Here is a 22,045-nt window from a genome sequence, read left to right on the forward strand (position 1 = left end):
TAAATATCACATCTGAGTTTCTGAGGCTACAGCATATGTGAAATATAAATGAGGTTCTTAGAGTTGCAAGACATTTTGTTTCTTGCTTTTTAGAGATATTTTTATAAATAATAAATTATTTTCTCTCTGTGTGTATGTATATACATATGTATATATACCATATATAAATTAGATAAAGCTTTTATTATAATATATCACACAATACAGAATATTATATGTCATCTGTTGTATGTTTTTATTATTTAATAATCATTTATAGAAAATGTGAGACACTGTAAGACATCATTGGAGAAGGAAAGATACAGGAAAACATGAAATGAAGTATTATGATTCAACAGAGGGCTTGGCACTTACTTGACTTTTAATACATCTTAGTTTTCTTCTGCCTATTATTTGTTAAATATTAATAGTGATTCTTGTTAAAGCATCATGCCATTGATTAATAGATGAATGAGTTGAATGATTACCAAAGAAAAGTTTATTTTACAAAAGAAAAATTTGTAGCTGTTTTAAGCACCAGCGTAAGTTTTGATTATTCAAAGATGGAAAAACTCTGCCTTCCCTGATGGAACTACAGGGGAATGGAGAAACAAACAAACAAGAAATCCCACATAAAGAAAATTATTACTGCCATAATTGAGCATAAAAATACCTAAGTGTTTTGTTGTCAGGAGAAGAACATGTGAAGATGTGATCTGAAGTTAAGTTTATAAGAACATTTAAAAGTTATTGTTTATAGTGTGTTCTATATTATACTTTTATTATTTTTCGAATTGTTCCTTAAATAACTTTTTTTATCAGAGGTAAATTTTCTAAATTCATTGAAAAAGTTGGCTCGATGGAGAGGTGACAAACACTTTGTTTTTGCTTTCTAAAGAAAGTAGTAATTGAAAATTCATTATCATAGTTTATGATCTATTTCATTACTTCTTCACTATGAAATAATTTATTTTAGAAGATAACTCTTGTTCATTTCCAAAGGAGATAATATGTAACTTATTTTACATTTAAAATCATTTTAAATAAAAGTGTTCAAAATGTTTGGGGTTATATGCAAGAGCTGGTAACAAGCTACTATGTGCTTATGTAATGTATATATTAAAGAAATTTATATTTGGTATGTTAGAATGCTGTTAAAAAATCAGAGAGAACTTTCTTACTATAATAAAATAAATTCTCAGAAGAATGATGCAATCTAGATTATACACATTTTAAAATAACTTTTGAGACTATCAAAAATGTGCATGTGGTATTAATTAATATATTAAGCTATAAAACAGTTATGTCAAAATTGCCCTCTATATAAAAACCTTATGCATAAGAAAAGTAGGGCAGAAAAACATTATCAAGGTGTTTATTTGTGGTTGGGATTATACACATTTATATTTTCTCCCTCTTGCTTGTCTGCATTTTCTATTTTTTTTTATAATGGACATAAATTGCTTTTGTAATAACTAAAAAGATCATATACAATTTTAAAATAAGAAAATCACTGTGTATTGATTTTAAAGGTGTTTTACTATAACCTATATTTAAAACAAAAACTACAGGATATTAAAATAAAATAGTGAATAAAAAATGAGTCAAGAAACAAACCAAAGGGATGGCCTTGGTCAGATATCTGTTGAAAGGCTATAGATCCTGGCCTTGTGTAAGACAAGAGAAAGATTAGATGAGTCTGTGGAAGACTGAAAGCAATTTAGCATACAAAGGAAACTCAAGGATGAAACAGAAAATCCTCAAAGTCATGAGAATTTAGAATTGATGACTGAATTTTCAGCTTGATGCGAACACTGAGAAAGACAATCAGGAGAGGGTTTAAAAATGTATAACTGAATGAGAACAGGTTTTCACCAATTACAGCATGACAGCCGTGGCTCTCGCATGCATGGGTGCCGCTAGGTTGCTGCAATGAGGCAGGACTGGACAAATATTGGGGGTAAGGTGGGCAGAGATTACAAGGGATCTTTATTTTGAGGCAAGGCAATTAAGAAGTGTCTACTGAGTTAGAGAATATCCTCAGAGGACATAGATTTTCTGTCTAGTTAATGTCCAGAATTAAAACCCACATGGCAATTTCACATCCTTATTCCACCCCAGGTGGAAATCCTAAATAGCAGGTCTGAGAGCACAGATGCCTTGAATGGAATTATTTCACACTTACGTGGAATGAAGGTTTCTGAGTTCTGACTAATGATACGAACCCTTTGATTTTCAACATTTGAGGCCCTAAAGTTTAAAATATGTCTAATGCTGGATCATAGTAAAGAAGTTTGTTTCTCTGTTTCCAATAGATTTTTAAAAGTTATTGAGTCAAATGAATGTATCCTGTATAAAGAAATCTCTAAAGTCAGGGTGGCTTAATGAACACTATTTTCACACACAGATTATTCTAGGTAACTTAGATCCTCACTGACTTTTTCAAATTTGCTTCTGTGTGAATTACTTGGTTCTTAGATAAGTTGCTGAAGTGCCGATGAAAAAGAAATGCTCATTAGTTGTCTTAGCAGATTCAATTGTTATATCAGTTCTGCATTTTTATCATTTTGCCATTAACACTACACTGGTATAAAAATTTAAATTCCAATGATTATAGATATCAATAAGAAGTCAAAATTACTGTTTGAATGACTTTCAAGTAACAGATGAAAGAATAAAATACAAGATATATGGGAGTTAAAGTTTATAACTTGATTGACACTACATTTTATCGGGCCTTTTGAATATAATATGTACAATGCTAATATTTGCCCAATCCTTTATGTAGGAAATAAAAACTCAAAAATGACCTTGACAGAATTCCTTCTGTATTTTGGTTCATCCAATTACACAAAGCAAATATGAAATAAGACAGACTAAAGGGAATACATGACCACATTTCTAAACAAACACTCATTAGAAATGCTTTAATGTTTAATCACATTATTTCAAGATTCACAGTGTTTAACTATATGATTTATTGACCAATAGCAGTGGCGTCAAAAGAATTTTGCTATTGTAAAGACTCAAAAGCAGATAAAGAAAAATAAATTATTATGAATGATATTAAAAATATTAAAGGGAAGAATAATAATAAAAAGGAAAAGAACACTTATAATAAAGGAAAATAATAAATTATGTAAGTAAAAGTTGGAAAGCATTATTTTTATTAGCATGACAAGTAACAAAAATATAAATGATTATTGCTCGTTTGAGGGCAAGTTAGAATTCTATTTATCACCCTGTGTACTGTGTTTCATAGTGCTATTTACACATTAAGTGCATTAAATATGTGGTGAAAAATTTTAAAGAGAAAATTGCAAATGCGGGCATGCTTAGTACCTTATACTTATCAATAAGTAGTTTATAAGCACCTCTTATAAGCACCCTAACTGTGTCAACAGTAAGAGTAAAATATAATCTTATGTAATTGAAGAATGAACATTAAATTTGATTTAAAAATTAAGTTTTAAGCTCTGGGGACTATATTATAGAAATTAAGCCAAGGGACACATCAGGATAGACTGTACAATGTGCTTAATTTGAAGACAGATCTTCTAATTCCCAAATTCTGACCTGCTATCTTCTCCCAGTTTGTTTTCAGAAATTCCAGCACACCATGAGAACCTAATTCTGGGCAACTAAAAACAAATCCCACATGACATCTACATTTAATCAGATATTCAGACATTATCTCAAACTAAATAGGGGAAGTAATTTTATTTTTTTATTGACATTTTCTTCTCTATTCAACTTTCCTATCTCTCATGGAAATATAAATATCTTGTCAATTCTGAAAATCTAGGGCATACTAGCCCTTCTAGATTCTACAATCAGTGTTTGGAGATGGGAGGCAGCAATCTACATTTAGTGATCAGATGCTATACACTAGCTATTATTTATGTGAAAAACATGAAATATTGTGCATAAAAGAGTGAGAGTGAAATACTCAGGGGGTCCTTTGTGGTTGGTTATCCATGTTTCTGTCCCTTGGGGTCTACTGTCCACTTAAATTTTTATTCTGGAGACATTTGTTTCTGGGAAAAGGAAGTAGAAATAAAACAAAACACTACAGTCACCAAGTAGTGAAACGGGAGCATCAGGTTATGGGAGCAGGGTGTAGACAGCAGAGGCCCACGAGGCTGGGGCTGTTCAGTTCATAGGAGAGAAGTTTGTTTCTCTGTTTCCAATAGAGTTTTTAAAGTTACTGAGTCACATGAATGTATCCTGTATAAAGAAATCTCTAAAGTCAGGGTGGCTTAATGAACACTATTTACACACACAGATTCAATATTATTCTAGGTAACTTAGATCCTCACTGACTTTTTCAAATTTGTCTCACCCAGGTTTTATGCTGAGGGGCAATGGAACTGGCCAGGGCACTGCTCCCCACACTCTGCACCCTGGCATATCCCACCCAGATGGGCACCTTTTTCTAACTTTCCCAGTGACTACGTGGGCTAATGGGAGGCCTACACATATTCTTCTCATGAGGAAGCAAAATATACAGGAAGAAAACAGAAGGCTCCTCAGAAATGTGATTATTTAACTTAAAATTTGAATTTTGAGCGGAAGAATGATTGTTTTTCAGAAAACTGTACAAGAGACTAAAGGAAATGGAGTAACAGTGCAGGAGAGACCAGTGACTATGAAGGAATAAAGAGAAGAAGACAAAAGAAAGCCTACGAATTCAGCAGAGGACTCTTCCCTTTAGTAGGGCGGCACCCTCCTGTAACCACACCAACACAGGTCTTCAGTTACTTACTGCCCCTTAGTGCTTTGCACTTATTGTACACTCACCTTGCTCATTGGGCAGAAGCCAGGAAAGAGGGGCGCAGAATCTGAAGAAGACCAGATCTCAGAAACAACAGGAAAGGGAGAGGAGGAGAGGCAGTCATGAGAATACAAATGGATAGTTCACTGCAAGTCATTTTCAGGAACAGAGAGCCCCTCACTCCTTCGCTCTTGCACAGAGCAACCAGAACCAAGTGCCCCCAGCCTTTTCCCATTAAAAAACATCACTTTTTGGGACAAATCCGTCTTTTTTGTGCTTGCTGTTAGCCATTTAATAAATCAGTGATCCTTTTTAGCACTTATTTTGTATACTTTTTCAGAAATTTAATTATTTTTTACATGGTGTATGGAAAGAGAGAAGGAATCATGAGAACAAGGTAATACATTATCACTCATCCTAGCTCTATGTTTGAGGTTAGCTAGCCTATCATGCATGAGCATCGGTGGTGAGAAAAAGCACACATTTCATGTCAGCATAAAATCGAGTCTCCTAAGTGTAAAGTGATGGTATTAAATTTGTGTGAAATTAACAGCTCTTTAACATAAAATACTGGAAGTTTATAAGAATAAAGCAATGATAGCAGTGAGATTTTTTGTTGGTACAAAATATTGTAAATAGTCATGAAAGATGTCAACTAGAATGATATTCATTCATTCAGCATTTCATTCAATTGCGAGTACCTTCTACTTTCCCGGAACTGGCTGGCTGCTGAAAAATGGTCACCCAATAAAACATAGATCAGATGAAAATGGTGAACTTGGACCTTAGGGTCTTTAAAATAGAAAATTATCTATGAGAAGACGTATAAAGAATTTAGTTTAGATTTTAAAAGTAGGTCTGTTTTGAAAGGATTACTAAGCATAGAGAAATTACTGCAATAACTGTTATCACTATTTTGAATAAGAACAAAAGAGAACATGGCATTAGTAGAGTTCATTCCAGATAGACCAGAACAGTAATAATTGCTGATGGAATATGATGTTTTTATTATGACCACAAAATAAACCCTCTAAGATTGTGGTGGATATAAAAAATATCCTGGAGATCCAAGTAAGTATTTGTGCCCAATACCAAAGGAAAAAAATGAAAAACAAAACTGATCTGTTTCTTCAACACCAATTATTTATGCATATTTCATTTACAGTCAAATGTTGAATCAAGTTATTTTTTTCCTGAAATTCTGATGTATTTGGGAGATTCTGTGTGAAACCAAAGGAGTAAATGATGGTTCTGAACGTTTTAATTCACTATATGATTCCTATGAAGTGTTTTTTGACCAAAAACAGTATTATCAAGGTTTATCACATACCTTACAAAATGTTGTTACATGTAAAAGATGAAGATTTGTCAATATTGAAGATACTTCAATAAAGTGCATACTTGGAATCCCAAAAGTCTACAATGTTAATTCCAAATTTACTTTGAACAATGACAGCAGCCAAAGGTTGCTTTGAAGGCAAATGTTTCAATTGATAAAAATACTATAAATATTAATAGCTTAGAACCATATGATCTGATGTGTTTTGTAATATTTTATAGTCAAACTTCACATATGACAAATTTATATGCAATTATAAGGAATGGTGTTAATTTTCAAGGAGCTTTCTTTCTGATGACATTTAGAATAATTGTGATAAATCTTCCTGCCCAGAAAGAATCTTTTGTTTGACTGTTTTTTCTTCTGGGAGTTGGAGCAACAAACCTTCTTGGCATCTGTGATAATTTCAAGACCCTTATCAGTAGTGGTAAGTAGTGGGTGTCTGAGAAGAGTTCTGCTTTGATTATAGTACACTGAGTTTATTTTGGATAACATTTAAAAGGAGCCTTTGAAAATAATTCAAAACAAATTTTCTAACTTAAGATTTTTCAGAGCTCATTTAAATTTGGGAAATTTAGTTCAGGTACCTATTCAAGCAGATGGATCTCAATTCTCAGTACATAACACTGTTTGTTTCTTACCAGTTTTGTAGCTTCATGTGCAAGACCTTTGGCTTCTTTGGCAATTTTCTCAGCTTCATCAATATAGTTTTTAATATTGCTGTAAGCTTTGAAGGCTGCAGTGGCATTGAAGGAGATGTTTTTAGCCTCATCAAGGATTCTGTTTGATTTACCAAAAAAGAACATCAGAGTAATAGATACTTGAATGAAGAACATCCTGCTTGTAAGAAATATGGCTTCCAAATAAGTATGATCAATATAATTATGATAATTGCATCTCATAGTGAGCTATCTATTTACTGTATTATGTTGTAGTTTTCAATTTAAACTCATATTCCTAAATAATTCAGCTATGAAATACTACTAACATATTATTAAATACCCATTGCATCCCTCCAAAGCTTCTGCAACCACGTGTACCATGGAAGTGTGTGCAGTAAGATCCTTTATGTCATCTGTGAAGCATGTGACACATTTCAGAGCACTCGTACCACATTGCGAGAATGAATTTCACAAAGATAGCTCTAGGCTAGGTGCATTTCCCAAGTAAGGATAAATGAATCTCAAGGTGAAATAGCTTGTCTCACGCCACATGTCCAACATGTCGCTACTTAAGGACTCGGAGCCAGCATCTGCTGACTTCCAGCTTACTGTTCCATCTACCGGCCTTCATGCTAAGTTGGCAAAAGTTTGTTATAAAACGAACTGTACATGCATCGTGCCCAAGGTCTTCAAACATCAATATTTTCCTTTGTATCAATGAGTATTCTGTACTGGAACAGAACTTTATACATGTCATATATTAAATACAGATTTCTTTGGGAAATTTAGTCTTGGGGCTAATTGTACCTATATAATTACACAGAAGGCATACCAGTTATACATTGAAGGCTGTTCATAAGTCAAACACACCTAACCACTTGCCCCTTCCTCCTCTGACCCAAGTAAGAATCCCAGCTATAGTGAGCTATTATTTCACAGATGAATATATATATGTCCCCGGAGTTTGAAAAAAAAGAACAAAAAAACAGCAGACTTAAATACTACGTATGGGGCCACATTTTCTCAGGCCACCCTCTAATCAAAACAATAAATAGTTTTGATTCCATTAAAAATATAAAACTAAAATGTGAAGTGGAATGTGTGTTTATACATTATTATTTAAAATGCTAATAAGGCAACCACTGTGCTCTCTAATAATGAACAAAAACCATATTTTTCTAAGTGTAGCCTAGGGCTATGTTCACTCCCTACCAAGACATATTTGAATGCTCCTTGAACTCATACTTTTGATGCTGCTCCAGAGCCTTGCCCAAACCCTTCTAATTAGACTCTTCCACAGAGAGACCATGTAGTGCGTATGTTCACAATTTCAGCAATCAAGATTTGAAAGTGATTGTCTACAATTTCTGTTCATCAAAACTTTTGGACAATTGTCAAGATGCGTAGACATTTCCAACAACAAATGACCTACCCGTCAAGGACAGCCGATGAGTCATTCAACTGAGCCGCGTGGCTCTCAGCCTGGGACACTCTCTCAGCAAGGTTCCTGTCTTTTATTTCTTGGGAGAGGTCATCTATTTTATCTTTTAGCTCCTCAGACATGGGTGGCAATTTAGTCTGAATGTCTTCAACATACTGTTATGGATAGAAGAGGGAATTTTCAATAAATGAATCCAAGCCTCCTCTCATTTACTAATCCCTCTCTGAGACATAATTACACATTCTTAGTTTTCTCTGAAACTTCAAATTTACTAACGTAGCAAAAAAGAGAATAGAGAAGAAAAGCTGTTATTTAATGAAAGAAATGAGGAAATACGCGTGTGTATAGGAAGCCAATTTAACCAAGAAGAACCTATCTTTAAAAAAATGTTAATTCATAGGTATAAATGCATAAATAATTGTTATTAAGCTCTTTTAGATCAATTATGCTTCTATTACCATATGTCACAGTGTCTGCTGCATTAGACAGTTTGTTAAGTCTGTTGTAGATTTACATTTCTATTTTAACTAATGTTATAAGAATATTGAAGCAGATTGTAAATGCTGTCCTAGGAACAAGAAGTGAGCTTCATCACTAGGGGGGAGAGGGGGAAATACAGGTTTGTAGGCATGGATGAGTACCCTCACACAGACATTCCTGTTGATTGGAAGAACAATATGAAGTTCTAAGTGTTGCCCCTAGGTGGGCACGGTCACAATAGAATAAGGCAAAACCAATTTCACACCCTCAAGAAAAAAAATTAGTATGTACTTACATTACTGAGGTTTCTCATTGGTTCCCATGTATGGAAGCCTATGTCATTATTATATTGTTTTGACTTTGGGTTTTATCCAATACTCACGTCTATGACTGAGTTGATTTCATTTGCGAGTCGGTTGGCTTCATCAAGTATGTCATTGCCTTCTTTTAAAGTGTTCTCAGTTTGCCGTTTGCCACTTTCAATAGCCTCTTTCTTTTTCTGTAGTAAAGTATGAACAAAACATCAAAATGCCTTTGGGTAAAACCCTACCCAGTCCTGTATTCCCGACTTCCCTGAGCTGCCTGAACAAAAGCACAGCCAACAAGGTACGTCATATCGATAGTAAGGCTAGATGAGGGTAATATAAGCTATTCAGCCAGTTCTCCAAGAGTATTTAGATGCTTGTAGAGGTACTTTCTTCATCCCACTATGAGAGAGTCATCCAAGAGAAGAAAAGTTATGTGATGGTAGTTGAGGAATTAAAAACTATTTTTAAAGTAAGAGGAACATCCATTTTTGAACTAAAATGTGAATGCTGAATATGTATGACTGAACATGTGGTAGTACCCTGAATGGCCTCAGAACTAGATATTGAATTCCAGAATGTATGTCCAAATGAGTATTTGGTGAGTATAAACACAGGCAGGTTTATTCTACGGGAGTTATGTAAAAACTGGAAGAAATAGGATATTTAAAGGAACTTAGGGGAAATACTTTTCAAAAAAAAGAGAAACTATCACATGGAAGAATAAACTTAATAGACTGTTACATAAGAAGAGAGCAGACTCTGAATTTTCTGTGAAACTGATAGCTTGTCTCAGAACTACATGAAACTCATTTCTAGCCTGGGAGAGTAAAATCATCAATAGAGAAATAATGCTGTTTCTTTATTCGGAATATAATTTTGCCTATTTTATTTCTTTTTACTTCTGACTCATTTGTATTCTTCCAATCACTTTTTGACCTCTGAATTTAATTGTATCAATTACATTTTTAATTCTCTGTTATTTATGTTTTTATATAAATAATAATGCTACTTTATATAATCATTTCAATCTCAATATATGCCAGGTAGTTTATAAACTTTTCTCATTTAACTCTACACTAACTCTGTGGGACCTGTGTTTATCACCTGTTAAAAGAATGGGAAAGTGAACAAATTCAGCGATTTACCCAAGGTCAAAGTTAATACTCTGTAGTTAGGATTTGAGTCCTGTCTGCTTAATGACAGAGCCTGGGTCGTAAGCTGTGAAAACACTGACTCTCTTATTGTAGAAATTACATTTCTTATTTGCACTGGGATAGCAGTAATTTCATACCCTTCTTTTCCTGCCTCTTCCCCAACAACTTCAATGTGCTGCCACATGTTTATACATGTATCTATCTCTATCTCTATCTCTATCTCTATCTCTATCTCTATCTATGTATCTTGGTCCTGCCTCTGAGCCTTTACACTTGCAGTTCTCTCAACCATGTGCTTTTCCCCAGTCCTCTATCTTACTTCTTCCTCCATTCTCTGCTCATGGTCACTTCTCTGATCACCTATCTAAAATAACACTTATTTTCATCCCAATTATTTTCTATATACTAGAGTACAGTGACTACAAACTAGATTCTGGCAACAGCCTGCCTGGCCTGGGATCCCAGCTCTGCCTATTCACAAACTATGAAATCTGGGGCAAGTAATTCAGCCTCCTCATGTGAAATACTTAGTCCCTTGCTATTCAAAATGTGGACCATTGACCAGTGACATCAACATAGCCTGGAAACGTGTTAGCAATATACAATCTCAAAGCCTTTTTTGGAACTATCAACCCTGAATCTGCATTTTACAACAACCCCCGATGCTATACACAGTAAAATTTGAGAAGAACTGGCTTAGAATACTGCCTTAGAACACAGTTAACAGGATGTAATTGTCGACTATTTTAAATATCTTACTTTGTTTCTCTTCTTAGCACTCATTTTTCTAAGTTATATTCTGTTGGGTGGCCTTAAACCATATAAATGGAGATAATATATATATATATATATATTTTGCATAGATTGAATCATCTTGGTTACTTCTTCAAAGAGTTACTAAAAGCACATGTTATTTAATAAAAATCAGTGACACCAATTCATCACAAAATGCATCACAAAATGCTAATGGTAATGCACAGCCTATTGAAGTATGTAGCTGATGAAGGATAATACATTGAATGCATCATGCAATGTCACTGAACATATCACTTATTATGTATGTCAGCCCATGCTTCAGAGTTTATGGCCTTATTATATACTACTTATTTATTGCTTTAGTAAATATCTCCCTCAATATCCATAAAAACAGTTTTATGCATCATTGTATCTCCAATATTAGAAGAGTTTCCTGAATAAATATTTTTTCATTAATAAATGAAATGAGAGTCCATTCCTGGGACTTGCACTGGTGACACTTGGCTCATCAGCTACTCCCATCACTGGCTAATGCAGAGGAAATTTCAAATATGTCATTCGCTCTTCAGGGACAAAAAACATAGGGTTAGTCTTGATGCCCTTGATTACCAGTCATATTTTGTTTTTCAAGAGACTGTTTTACATAACTTCCAGTTTTAGCCATTAGATTTTGAATGAACTGATTTAATGTTATACCATATACAGGCATTCAAGAATTTTTTTCAACATGGCTTGTTTGTATTAATGAATCAAGTAATTTAAAATGCTGTAGCAATACAAGGGAGAATATTTCCACACATATATTAACTAAAGAGCTACCTACATTTTGGTTTCAATTAAGTAGTGAGTTAGAATCTTTTTATCAAAGCTCTATTCAAGTTACTTAAGGGGACCGATTGTTATGCAATATCAAAATGTATTCTTTATCATACTAAAGCAGGAATAATGATCAAGAGATTAAGGAAATTACAGAGGTGGCTAATTTTCACATTAGACGCTGATAAAATTTAGCTTTGAATCAACGAAAGATGGAGATTTGGAGCTCCCAAATATTAATAAAAGTATACACATAACATGTATTTCTGTTTGTTTGATGGTACTTTATTTGTTGGAAAAAAAAAAGTTCTGTTCTGTCCTAGGCCCTGGGGATAGAGTGAACAGAAGATATGCTCCTCATGGCTTGTCTGGATTAGGGAGAAAAAGAATAAGTAAATTAATGTACAGTTTTAAGTAACCATGAGTGATATAAAATTAAATAAAGGGAGGGAATGAATAGAGAATGATATAGGATATAAACTTCCTAAGGTAGGAAGCGTTGGGCGTTTGAAGAACAGAAAGGAGGCCCACGTATAGAAAATTATTCTCCGAAAGTATGTCGTAAGCATAATTAAGTGATTCTGTTTGGATACCAAAGTTGATTATATTTCTATTTTTGACATCCAATTAGATCTTAATTCATTCCAGAGCTCTGTAAGTATAACACATTGTGTGTGTGTGTGTGTGTAGGGAAATTAAAAACCTGCCAAAATGACCTTCCTGTCTATCTTTTATATAGCATCTCACTCTTCACTTTCTTCACAATTCTTCCTTTGATAAGGTTATAATGGTAGATTTGGGGACTGACTGTTCAATACACATTCCCTTGCTTAACTGAATTGCTCATCTTCTCTTTGCCCATTGGCCCAAAGTTCCCTCTGCCTTCTCTTCATTGCTGGAAATGCCCTTTTGGCCCTGCTGGCTTCTAGAAGGCCGCATTCAAAGCCTCCTATGATCTGACTCCAAATACTGTTTCCAGAGCTATCTTCTGCTACAGACTTTTATGTAGCTTATGAATGAGTTTTACGGCTGTATATGACATTTCCTAAGATCACCTTATACTTTGTGAACTCTGTGTTTAGCCTCATGCTGCTCCATCATTTCTGTGAGTCTTTTGCTGATTTTCCCAAACCATATTAATCACAGGATTACATATAGTGAAAGGTTAATGCCTGAATTTTTAGGAGACAGTAAGTTTTATGAGGCCAGGGATTATTCCTACTCAACCTCAAACTTCTGTGATATGGTAGGTATCTGACAGACATTTAAATATTATCCCATCATACTTTCCTAGCCTCATACCACACTATTTTCCAATATAAAACCAATTCTCCAGTTTACACAAACCACTCATTAGTCCCAAAATATAATTTTAATCCATGATTCCAGTATTTCATTTGCCTCCAATAGCTTGTAGGGTTAAAATAAAATTCCTAGATTAGTCTCAGAACGCAATTCTCTTAAAACTCAAGGTCTGAATCCTCTCTATCTTTGTTGGTTTTCTAACCCCTCACTTGCTCATTTCTTCATTCCAATCCTATTAAACTTTCCCCAAATGTCTTACTTTTCTTTCCCTTGTGTCTTGGCATGTGTTTTCTCCTAACTTCCGGAATGTCCTTCCTCTTCTATTTGACTAGCTTAGTGCCAACACTTCAAGAGATAACAAGTGCCAGGTCCTCTCTGAAGCCCATCCTGAACCCAGGGGTGATTTAGATGCCCTTCCTTTGCTTGCCTCTATAATTACTCTAGTGTATAGAATGGTTTATTCGTGTGTACCTCCCACTAAATACAAGTCATCTAAAGTCATTAGGAATGTTTTATTGTTAATATTAATGGTTCTCAAACTTAAGGCAGCGTCTGAATAATTGGAGATATTTTTAGAACACTGATTGCTGGGCCCCACTCTCAGTTTCTGAGTTGATAGTTTTGGGTGGGGCCTGAGAATTTTCATTTTTAATAAGTTTCTAGGTGACGCCAATGTTATTATTCTAAGGACCACATCATGAAGATCAACCCTCACCTCACACCCTAGATTCAGGTGAAATTATCAATTTTGTGTTTAGCAGGGACTTGATAAATGTTAATAATAAAAATTATACGCTTACCTCCTTAAAAATAAACAAAAAAATTATTTGAGTTGGGCCTTAATTATATCATCTTCTTGGTGGAAACACGTACAATGAAGTTATTTATTACAGAAACCTCATTATTCAATCAAATGAATACAATGTGTCAATTGTTCTTAAACCTGTATGCACATCAGATTAACCCAGGGAGAATTTTGGAATATGGACTCTGGGGCCTTCCCCAAACCAGCCAACTTAGACTCTGGGGGAGAGCCCAGGGAACACACCTATTTAACAAACTCTCCAGGTGATTTTTTTAGCCCATCTAGTACCAACCTTGGTAATCAACTTCAACCTTGGCGACCTTAAATAAGCTGTGCCTTACTCATGTTAATCAGTTTATTTACTCCAGTAAGTTTTAACAAGCCTTTACTTAAGCATGGCATTGCAAATGAAAATTTGGAAAGGACTACTTAGAACTTTAATACCGACTACATAAGCTCTGGGCATGTCTAGGGGGGGTCCCAAGAATGATGACATCTAGTTTTCAACATCACTAAAGAGAAGAAATAGCTGAATGCACCATTTCCTGTGCCACCATAACTCTTCTTGAATACTTATTATACTTTCCACATAGATACTTTTAATTTCTTACACTGTTGCCATAGAATGAAGAGGTGTGCCTCCAGGTAAGTTATACCACTGGTGTGTAACCTAGCAACATGAATCATGTTGGAGCCTATGACATGACAATGGCCCAGCATCCTGCCTCACGGGATGGTGCTTTTTCTTTAATATTGCCAGCATATCAGTAGACTCCAAATTGGTTCAGATTAGACACATTGAAGAAAAAATTAGTCTCTTCAATCTTCGATCAAAATGACAAGGCTAAATCTCAGAAAAAAATACTTAAAAAATTAATTTGTCCTCTTCTTAATCCAAAGAAAAATGAAAAGAAACAAGTAGAAAAAAAAATATCTAGATTCATCTTATTCAACTGTCATTCCACAAACATATTTGAAAGCATATCATAGGCCAGGGAGTGTTCAGTTATAGTTGAAGGTGAGATTGTATGTTAAAAGAGATATAGGTCTGCTGCTGTTTTCATATCTGTTGGGGTTAAATACTTTTAAATTATTTTGAAAACAGCAAAGGTAAGTATGTTTCAGGAGGAAAGCTGTTTTCTAAATATCAGATACAGGTTTGGGCCATCATAAGTGCTGAATTTACACTTGGAAAAAGTGATCAATTTGTCTTGTTAAGTATTGAGAAAGAGATTGAGATGACGAGAGAGAGAGAGAGAGAGAGAGAGAGAGAGAGAGAGAGAGAGAGAGAGAGAGAGAGAGAGAGAAATGTGGACAAATCTATTTTAGTTCCAACCTCGTGAGCACTCTGACAAAGGCAGAGGCTGCCAATCAATTCTGAGAAGTACCTCTTCTCTGTGAGGAAAAGGAAGAAAAATAACTCAGACTTGATCTATTCATGTTAGTCCCTTTTAAAATATCATTTACATAGAATGCATTGCAAAGAAAAAGAGAACCAAATCTTTCCAAGCTCTGGTCTTTCAATGAGTTGTTCCTTATGTGCCCAGATTTTGTTAGAATATATTTGGTACTTCTGGGATTTATGACAGTCATTTCCAAAACATTTGGGTAGGTTGGGTAGATTATAAAATCATAATATTAGTACTTGAGGATACCCTGGATGTGCTCTAGTATCATGCCTTCCTATAGTTGGGGGACTGATGCTTAGAGAACTTAGTTGACTTGCCCAAATTTGCATTTCTGCTTAGTGGAACAGTTATTATTAAGATCAAGCTCCCAGTAAAGAGTCCTTCCACTGTGCCACAATGTCTTTAAAAATCTTCAGTAGTTTAGAAGTAAATTCGTAAAATTTTTCTTTGGTTTTATGGGCAATGGCCATTGATTAAAAATGAAAGATCATACCCTGTCCTGCTTCTTAGAAGTCTTCTTTCAGAGTTGTCATTCTTGATCGTGTAAATGTGCATCTACTTGACTTAGCCAGCCATGGTCACCCCACTCCCCTGCCACCCACACCCCTAGATTCAGATGAAAGAACCCCTAAGACTCACTTCCAAAGCAGTCATGTTTTTCTGGTTTGCTGTAGATAAGCGATTAGCTTCTTTGATTTTATCTGTGGCTTCTCTCAACAGGTCCGAAGCATCATCAAGGTTGTTTTTGTAGTCTGCCAATTTCTCCCGGAGATCCTTTTCCATTTCTTCATTTTTCTCTCGGGACTCTCCAAACAGCTTCTTCACTTTCTTCAGCAGGCCTTCTGCAGCTCTGCAAACACCCCAGCCCAATAACAGACAATAAGCTCTTGCCACTGGTTCAGGGTTTCTTGGCATTAAACGGTTATAAAGAGATGCTAACATGAAAACAATGGAAAAATAAGACAGTATTTAAAAAAGACTGAGTATATGCAAAACCAAGTTGAAAACTAACACCTGAAAAGTGGCAAGACCACTTACAATTAAAATTAAAGCACAAGAAATCCACTTTATTAATTGGTTAATGTAAATTTTTGGTTGGAAAGGATCTCAGGTTATGCTCATAATCTGACTGATGCACTGAGTTTTTGATTTACTTCACACATCAAAATAAAAAGCTACCTGATTCAACATAATGAGATATTTTCTCTTATACTTTAAATATAAAGCATGAATATATTGATATCTTTGGTTAGAAACTGTGATCAGAACTCTATGGTATTGAAGTGCTAGTATAAAATCATGATGTTTATCTACTTTTCTTTTTCTTCCAACTGAGTGATCTGGGAGTTTCCTGGGTTTAACGTAATAGTTTTCCTAAAGTGATAATATCTGAGTCCTTAAGAAAACGTAAATACTTGAAAAAAAAGTTATTGAACTAATAGGCATAATAATCCTCTGAAGTACTTGTCAAAATGTTGCTTGGACTTCATCCCTAACTTTTCTGATTCAGTAGGTCCGGAGTGGGGTGTGATAATCTGTATTTCTAACAAGTTCTCAGCTGTTGCCCAAGTTGTTAGGTTGTTAGTTTAATACATATTATTTAAGTTTAATAACACCATCACTTTGAAGTTAGATGACTGTGAATGTAAAAAAACATACTTTTTATTGAGTGTGTGGTCACATGAGTTAATTAGCATTGGTAAAATCTCTATTACCATTCCCAAACTCAAATTGGCAACCCTTATTTCAAAGTATTAATCATTTATTATTTGACAACTCTTAGTGTTTCGTGAGCTGACAAAATATATGGGATGGCCTGCTAAATTCATTTATTGAAAGTATTTTGATTAAAAAAAAAACTTTGATAGCTTAAAAGTCTCTAATACAGGCAATTAATAAAGCATGCCCACTAGCCTAATTATAAAGGTACTACACTAGAAAAAGATCATTTACTTGATTATTTATATATAGGCAAAAACATGCTTTCAATCCATTTTAGAGCAAGATAAATTATAACTAAGTAAATAAAATAAATAGCAAACAGAGTATCAATTGATGGAAATTTTAGAAAACTCGAAACAATTTGGAAAGCTCAAGTTATTAAGTTATAGACATAGAATGAAGACATAATAGAGCATCTACTCACACCAACTCATCTTCAGCAACTTCTTTCTGTGGATCTAGATTTTTCCTCCTCAATTCTCTCATCATCTGATCAATCTCTTTCTGAAGCTCTTGCAAATTTCTTTCAAAGGCCTTGTCTTGACTTCCTAGAGTTTCATTTAGTTTTATAGCTTTTTCATTTACAGCTGTAGGGGATGAAACAAATTTTGCAAATTAGTAAACAAAAATGCCACATGCAAAAATGCCACATAGCATCTGTTCTTCTCCACCATCTCCAAATGCAATGTAGTCTACCATGGTGTTCCTGCTGGGACACAGAGTCAGTGAATACAACCATCCTTAGCAAACAGGAAAATGTGACATATTTCTTCATATAATATTTCTTTTTGAGGGCCTGATAATTAAAGCACAGCGTTTCTTCCTCAAAACGAAGAAATATAAAGAAAAAAAAAAGTGGCTCACATCCTTTTCAGGTAATGGGTAAAAATTGAGATATAGCCTAACACTTGGAAGCTGAAAATGTAAGGTCTACATTGTTGACACAATCATAGTCAGACAATTTTAAAATACCGAGTACAGAAATACTACTGGTGGTGTGATACCGAAAACTGAACCTGCCTTTGAACTTCTACACAGTTCTGTGTTCATGTTTTTAAAGAAGTGAGGAAAGGGTCATTAGTCTGGGGACAAACATTGTGGATTAGGGCTCAGTGATACCTTCTGGCAATAACATCCATCGTAAGAGTTTGTGTTTATTATGCATTATATGGAGTTTCAAACTGTGCTCTTCAGAAATTTAGGATTCCCTAGGTGCTTCAGGTATTCTACAAAAGGTGTCTATTCTGCCAAGAATTTCTTTTATAGGTTGGTAACCTGGGGAAAATTTTCATTTGAAAAAAGAATGCTATGTCAAATAAAAATTTGAAAAACTGGTAAACTGAAACATTTTCGCAGTTTTAACATTAGTTTTAGACCACGTTTTTCTGAGGTGTGTTCTATGGACCATTAATTTAACAAGTTGAAAGGAGATGTTTTTTTGAACTTTTTTGTCTCCCCAAACCTTACTTCTATAATATTACCTATGAGAATCCCTAGAATGAGGGCTGTGGGTTGGCCAAGTGGCATTTTCTACCATTCAAGGTTGTATCAAGAGACCACTTAAGACAAAAAGAATCCTGACAATCCATTTCTATTCTTGGAAACTTTTCTAATTGGCACTGAAAACAGTTGTTCCAAAGATAGAATGAGCAGAGCTCTGGAAACAGGTGCTCATACATGGTCGGGCCAAGTCAAGCATCCATGGGGGTGTGTGTCATGATGGGTAAGTACAGTTGTTCTGAAATGGGGTCCCCAAATGAGCAGCATCAACATCACCTAGTAACTTACTAGAAATTCAGATTCTCAGAACTCACCCCAGGTCTACTGAATCAAAAATCCTGGGAGTGTGGATCAGCAATTTACATTTTAACAAGTCCTTCAAGAGCTTTAGATGCATGGCAGAGTTTGAGAATCACTGGGTTTGTAGATGGAATTGAGTTTCTATCTCTAATTCTACCTTTTCCAAAATATATGGCCAGTCTTAGCCCTCTGGTAGAAATTATTACTCAGGTGCTCAGGTGCTACATTCCTAGAAGTTAGTGAGAGTGGTTATTTCTTGGTCAACTGCTAAACAGTCATACCTTGACATATACCAAAGAACCTTTTCAAGATCCCACCCCTGAGTTTTAGTAGGATAGTACCTAGGCTGTGCCATGTTTGTTAAGGAACAACAGTGACCATAAACTGATTGATATGAAAGCTCTTTGACCTAGCAGACTATGTGAGAACCCGGTTAGAATGCTCATGATTAAATCTAAGAAGATTTCTACTTCTTAGACTTTAAGAAAGCAACAGTTGATTTGGTTCTACCTACAATACAACCCTTTGGTTTGAGTTCATGCCTGTCTGGACAGTTGATTTTAATCAATTGTAGCATGTAAGCAACCACTGACTTCATTTACATTCATTTTTTACAATGAAAGGATAAACCCCCACTTTGCAACCTGCCAAAACTTTGTTTTTCCTTTATTAAATGGATATATAAATTAGCTCTGATTAGATTTTTAAAAAATAATCTGATTGAATTTAGATCCGGGGCTTAGGTGATATTGAGAAAGAGAGGATTATGAGATACAGCCTCTTCTTTCTCTTGTGGTCTATTCAAAGCTAAACTCCTGCAGAGGAAAATTTGGTGGGGAAAAAAATGATATCAGGGAGAAAAAAGGAAAAGATGGCTGTGCTTTTTGGAATGCATCCTTCTTTTAAATTAAAGCAATATGTAAGCAACTAGAAGAAATTATTAGGGTATACAAAAACTGCTTTAGAAAAATAATACTAATAATACTAATAAAAATAATACTGATAATACTAAGAAAGAAAGCATAATTTTAATAGAAGAGGTCTGATTGTTCTACTGCTTCTATCTATAGAATTTAGAAACTCTCTGAGGACTTTTAACTAAAGATGAACGTGTGAATCTCTGATTCACAGATATACAATATCACTTTAGTATGTTTTCAACAGTATTGAAAATAATTGTAACGTAAATATATCTTTTAAAATTGCTTATTCATTTCTACCTTATTTCTAAGCAAACTTAAAGTAGTTTTAACTTTTTTAAAACAAGATAAAATTAACATAAAAGGGGATGGGAAAAATTAAAACAGAAGTGAATAAGGAGAAATATTAATAGACAAAAAGACATAATGTTCAGTGTGTGGATCCTAAATCTAGCATTAAGCCTCTTAGTAACCAAGGCATAGCGGAGAACAAAAATGGGATACTTAAGAGGTATGCAATATCTGTAACATACAAATAAATTAACTCCTCAGGAGAAGCAAAGCTGTTTTTCATACTGAAGCTGGAAAAAAAATAATCCTCGGATGGGTAAATTTATCATGAATGACAAATACTGTGATCTGAGAAACAGGAAAAAAGAGTGTCTAGCATTAAGTTCTATCATATGTTAGGAGATATGTACACTAATGTGTATGTATACATATATATATATGTATATATATATACATATATATATATATATATATATATATATATATATATTCACTCAATAATTCTAATATTCACGATCTAATCAGGAGCCATAGCACAGTAGACTTTAAAAATTATACTGAGCGTCTTCAGAATGGCAGCACGCTCTCAGGCTCCCCAACTCAGGGTTGTAAGATGGCTGCCACAGCTTTATGTATTAGATCCTGACATGACAATTCCAATAAAAGAAGAGGGATAGTCTTGCCTTGATCAGGTGATGAACATGTGCCCACCCTTAAAATAATCACTGGCAAAAGGAACAAGAGTGCCATGAAAGGCTGAGGCTGATGCAGATTCACCCTGAGACTGGGGATTGGGCTCTCTTCCTTGAGCATATTTCATAGGAGAGCGTGCACACTCCGCAAGAAAGAATTAGAGGATGGATGTTGGAGGGGCAACCAACAGTGTCCACCAGAAGTCCCTAATATTATATTGATACGTGTTGGTATTGTTTGAGTGAAATTATTGTGTGTTCTCAGAGAATAGTGGAATCCTTTTATTGAAAAAAGAAAAAAAAACATTACAGTGAGTTAAAAATGCCTTAGATTAATAGAAGTTGATTTTCTGTAAAGGGTCCATGACTTGTGATGGAAAATAGGATGAGTAAGGTATTCCATCTATCTAAAAATAAAACTGACATAGATAATGCCAGGCTAAAGCATTCACTTTCCCACGGCAATCTACTGCCACTAATAAAACCTAAAAGTACTTGATGATTATCCACATTATTGTAGTTTTAAGGGGAAAACAAGGATGTGGATATGTTACACTACCCACTTAAAGCTTTTGGTGCGTTTTGTTTTCTTTTTTTAAAATTCCCCAAACTATCAAGCCTTATGGTACACATACACATCTCAATCAGGATTTAGTTTAACTCTGGCATATCCAAATTTAAATTTTCATGAAATTTTGACAGTTGGCTTAATTCTGCCAAGTTCTTTCCTAAAGGGCTGTGGTTATCATTTTTGTTATCATTTATGTTAGTACCCGCTAGAAGAAAGGAATAGTATTTACATATTCCTCAGGTACAGGATGACAGCTATCCCACATGGCATTTCCATGTGACTTAGAAAAAGGTGCCCCATCTGGACAGACACACAGACTTCCTGACTGACGCACATTTAGGGAATGGGAGACACCTCTGATGATACTGAACCCTTTCCTCTGCTTGATAGAATGTGGATGGTAAGCAAAGCTTGGGTTACACATGATTCCCACTCTGCTCCCTGCTGGTGGCTTTTGTGTGGTGCACAAACTCGGTGGTGGAGAAGGAAGCAGTGCTGATTGATACCAGAGTCTTCTGAAAGATACCATGTTTGATGGAAATGATCAAAATGAGTTCCCAGGATAGGCTGCTGGGTGTGGAGTATTTGAGATTGAGGTGAAAGGAAAAGGAAAGTTCCTAGAGTATTGAGATTTCAGGGATACAGTCAGAGTGAAACTGCTCTACTTGCAAGGGGGTTTGTGTAATTGTTGGGAGGGAGGTGGACACGTCAAGTTGCATCAAAGGAAAATAAAACCAGGAAAAGCACAGCTTCATCAGACAGAAGATAAACCACATGAGTTAACTGAGATTTTTCTGGTACTAGTAATTTCTGTTTCAGAT

The 22,045-nt window shown here is 34.9% G+C and overlaps 1 protein-coding gene across 2 annotated transcripts in view; it reads right to left on the bottom strand.

Annotated features, from left to right (window-relative positions):
• The window catches only part of LAMA2 (laminin subunit alpha 2), a 531,205-nt gene that overhangs the window by 88,660 nt on the left and 420,500 nt on the right, over positions 1-22,045 (bottom strand). For both annotated transcript variants that reach the window (XM_081040014.1, XM_081040013.1), the window contains 5 exons: positions 17,375-17,537; positions 15,868-16,078; positions 9,058-9,174; positions 8,187-8,350; positions 6,734-6,872 (listed from right to left, as the gene is read on the bottom strand). In XM_081040014.1, coding sequence (XP_080896140.1) covers positions 6,734-6,872; positions 8,187-8,350; positions 9,058-9,174; positions 15,868-16,078; positions 17,375-17,537 — 794 coding nt within the window. The remainder of the gene's footprint in view (positions 1-6,733; positions 6,873-8,186; positions 8,351-9,057; positions 9,175-15,867; positions 16,079-17,374; positions 17,538-22,045) is intronic.

Source organism: Rhinolophus hipposideros (genome assembly GCF_964194185.1).
Source record: "Rhinolophus hipposideros genome assembly, chromosome: 3".
In the NCBI taxonomy this organism is placed as follows: domain Eukaryota; kingdom Metazoa; phylum Chordata; class Mammalia; order Chiroptera; family Rhinolophidae; genus Rhinolophus; species Rhinolophus hipposideros.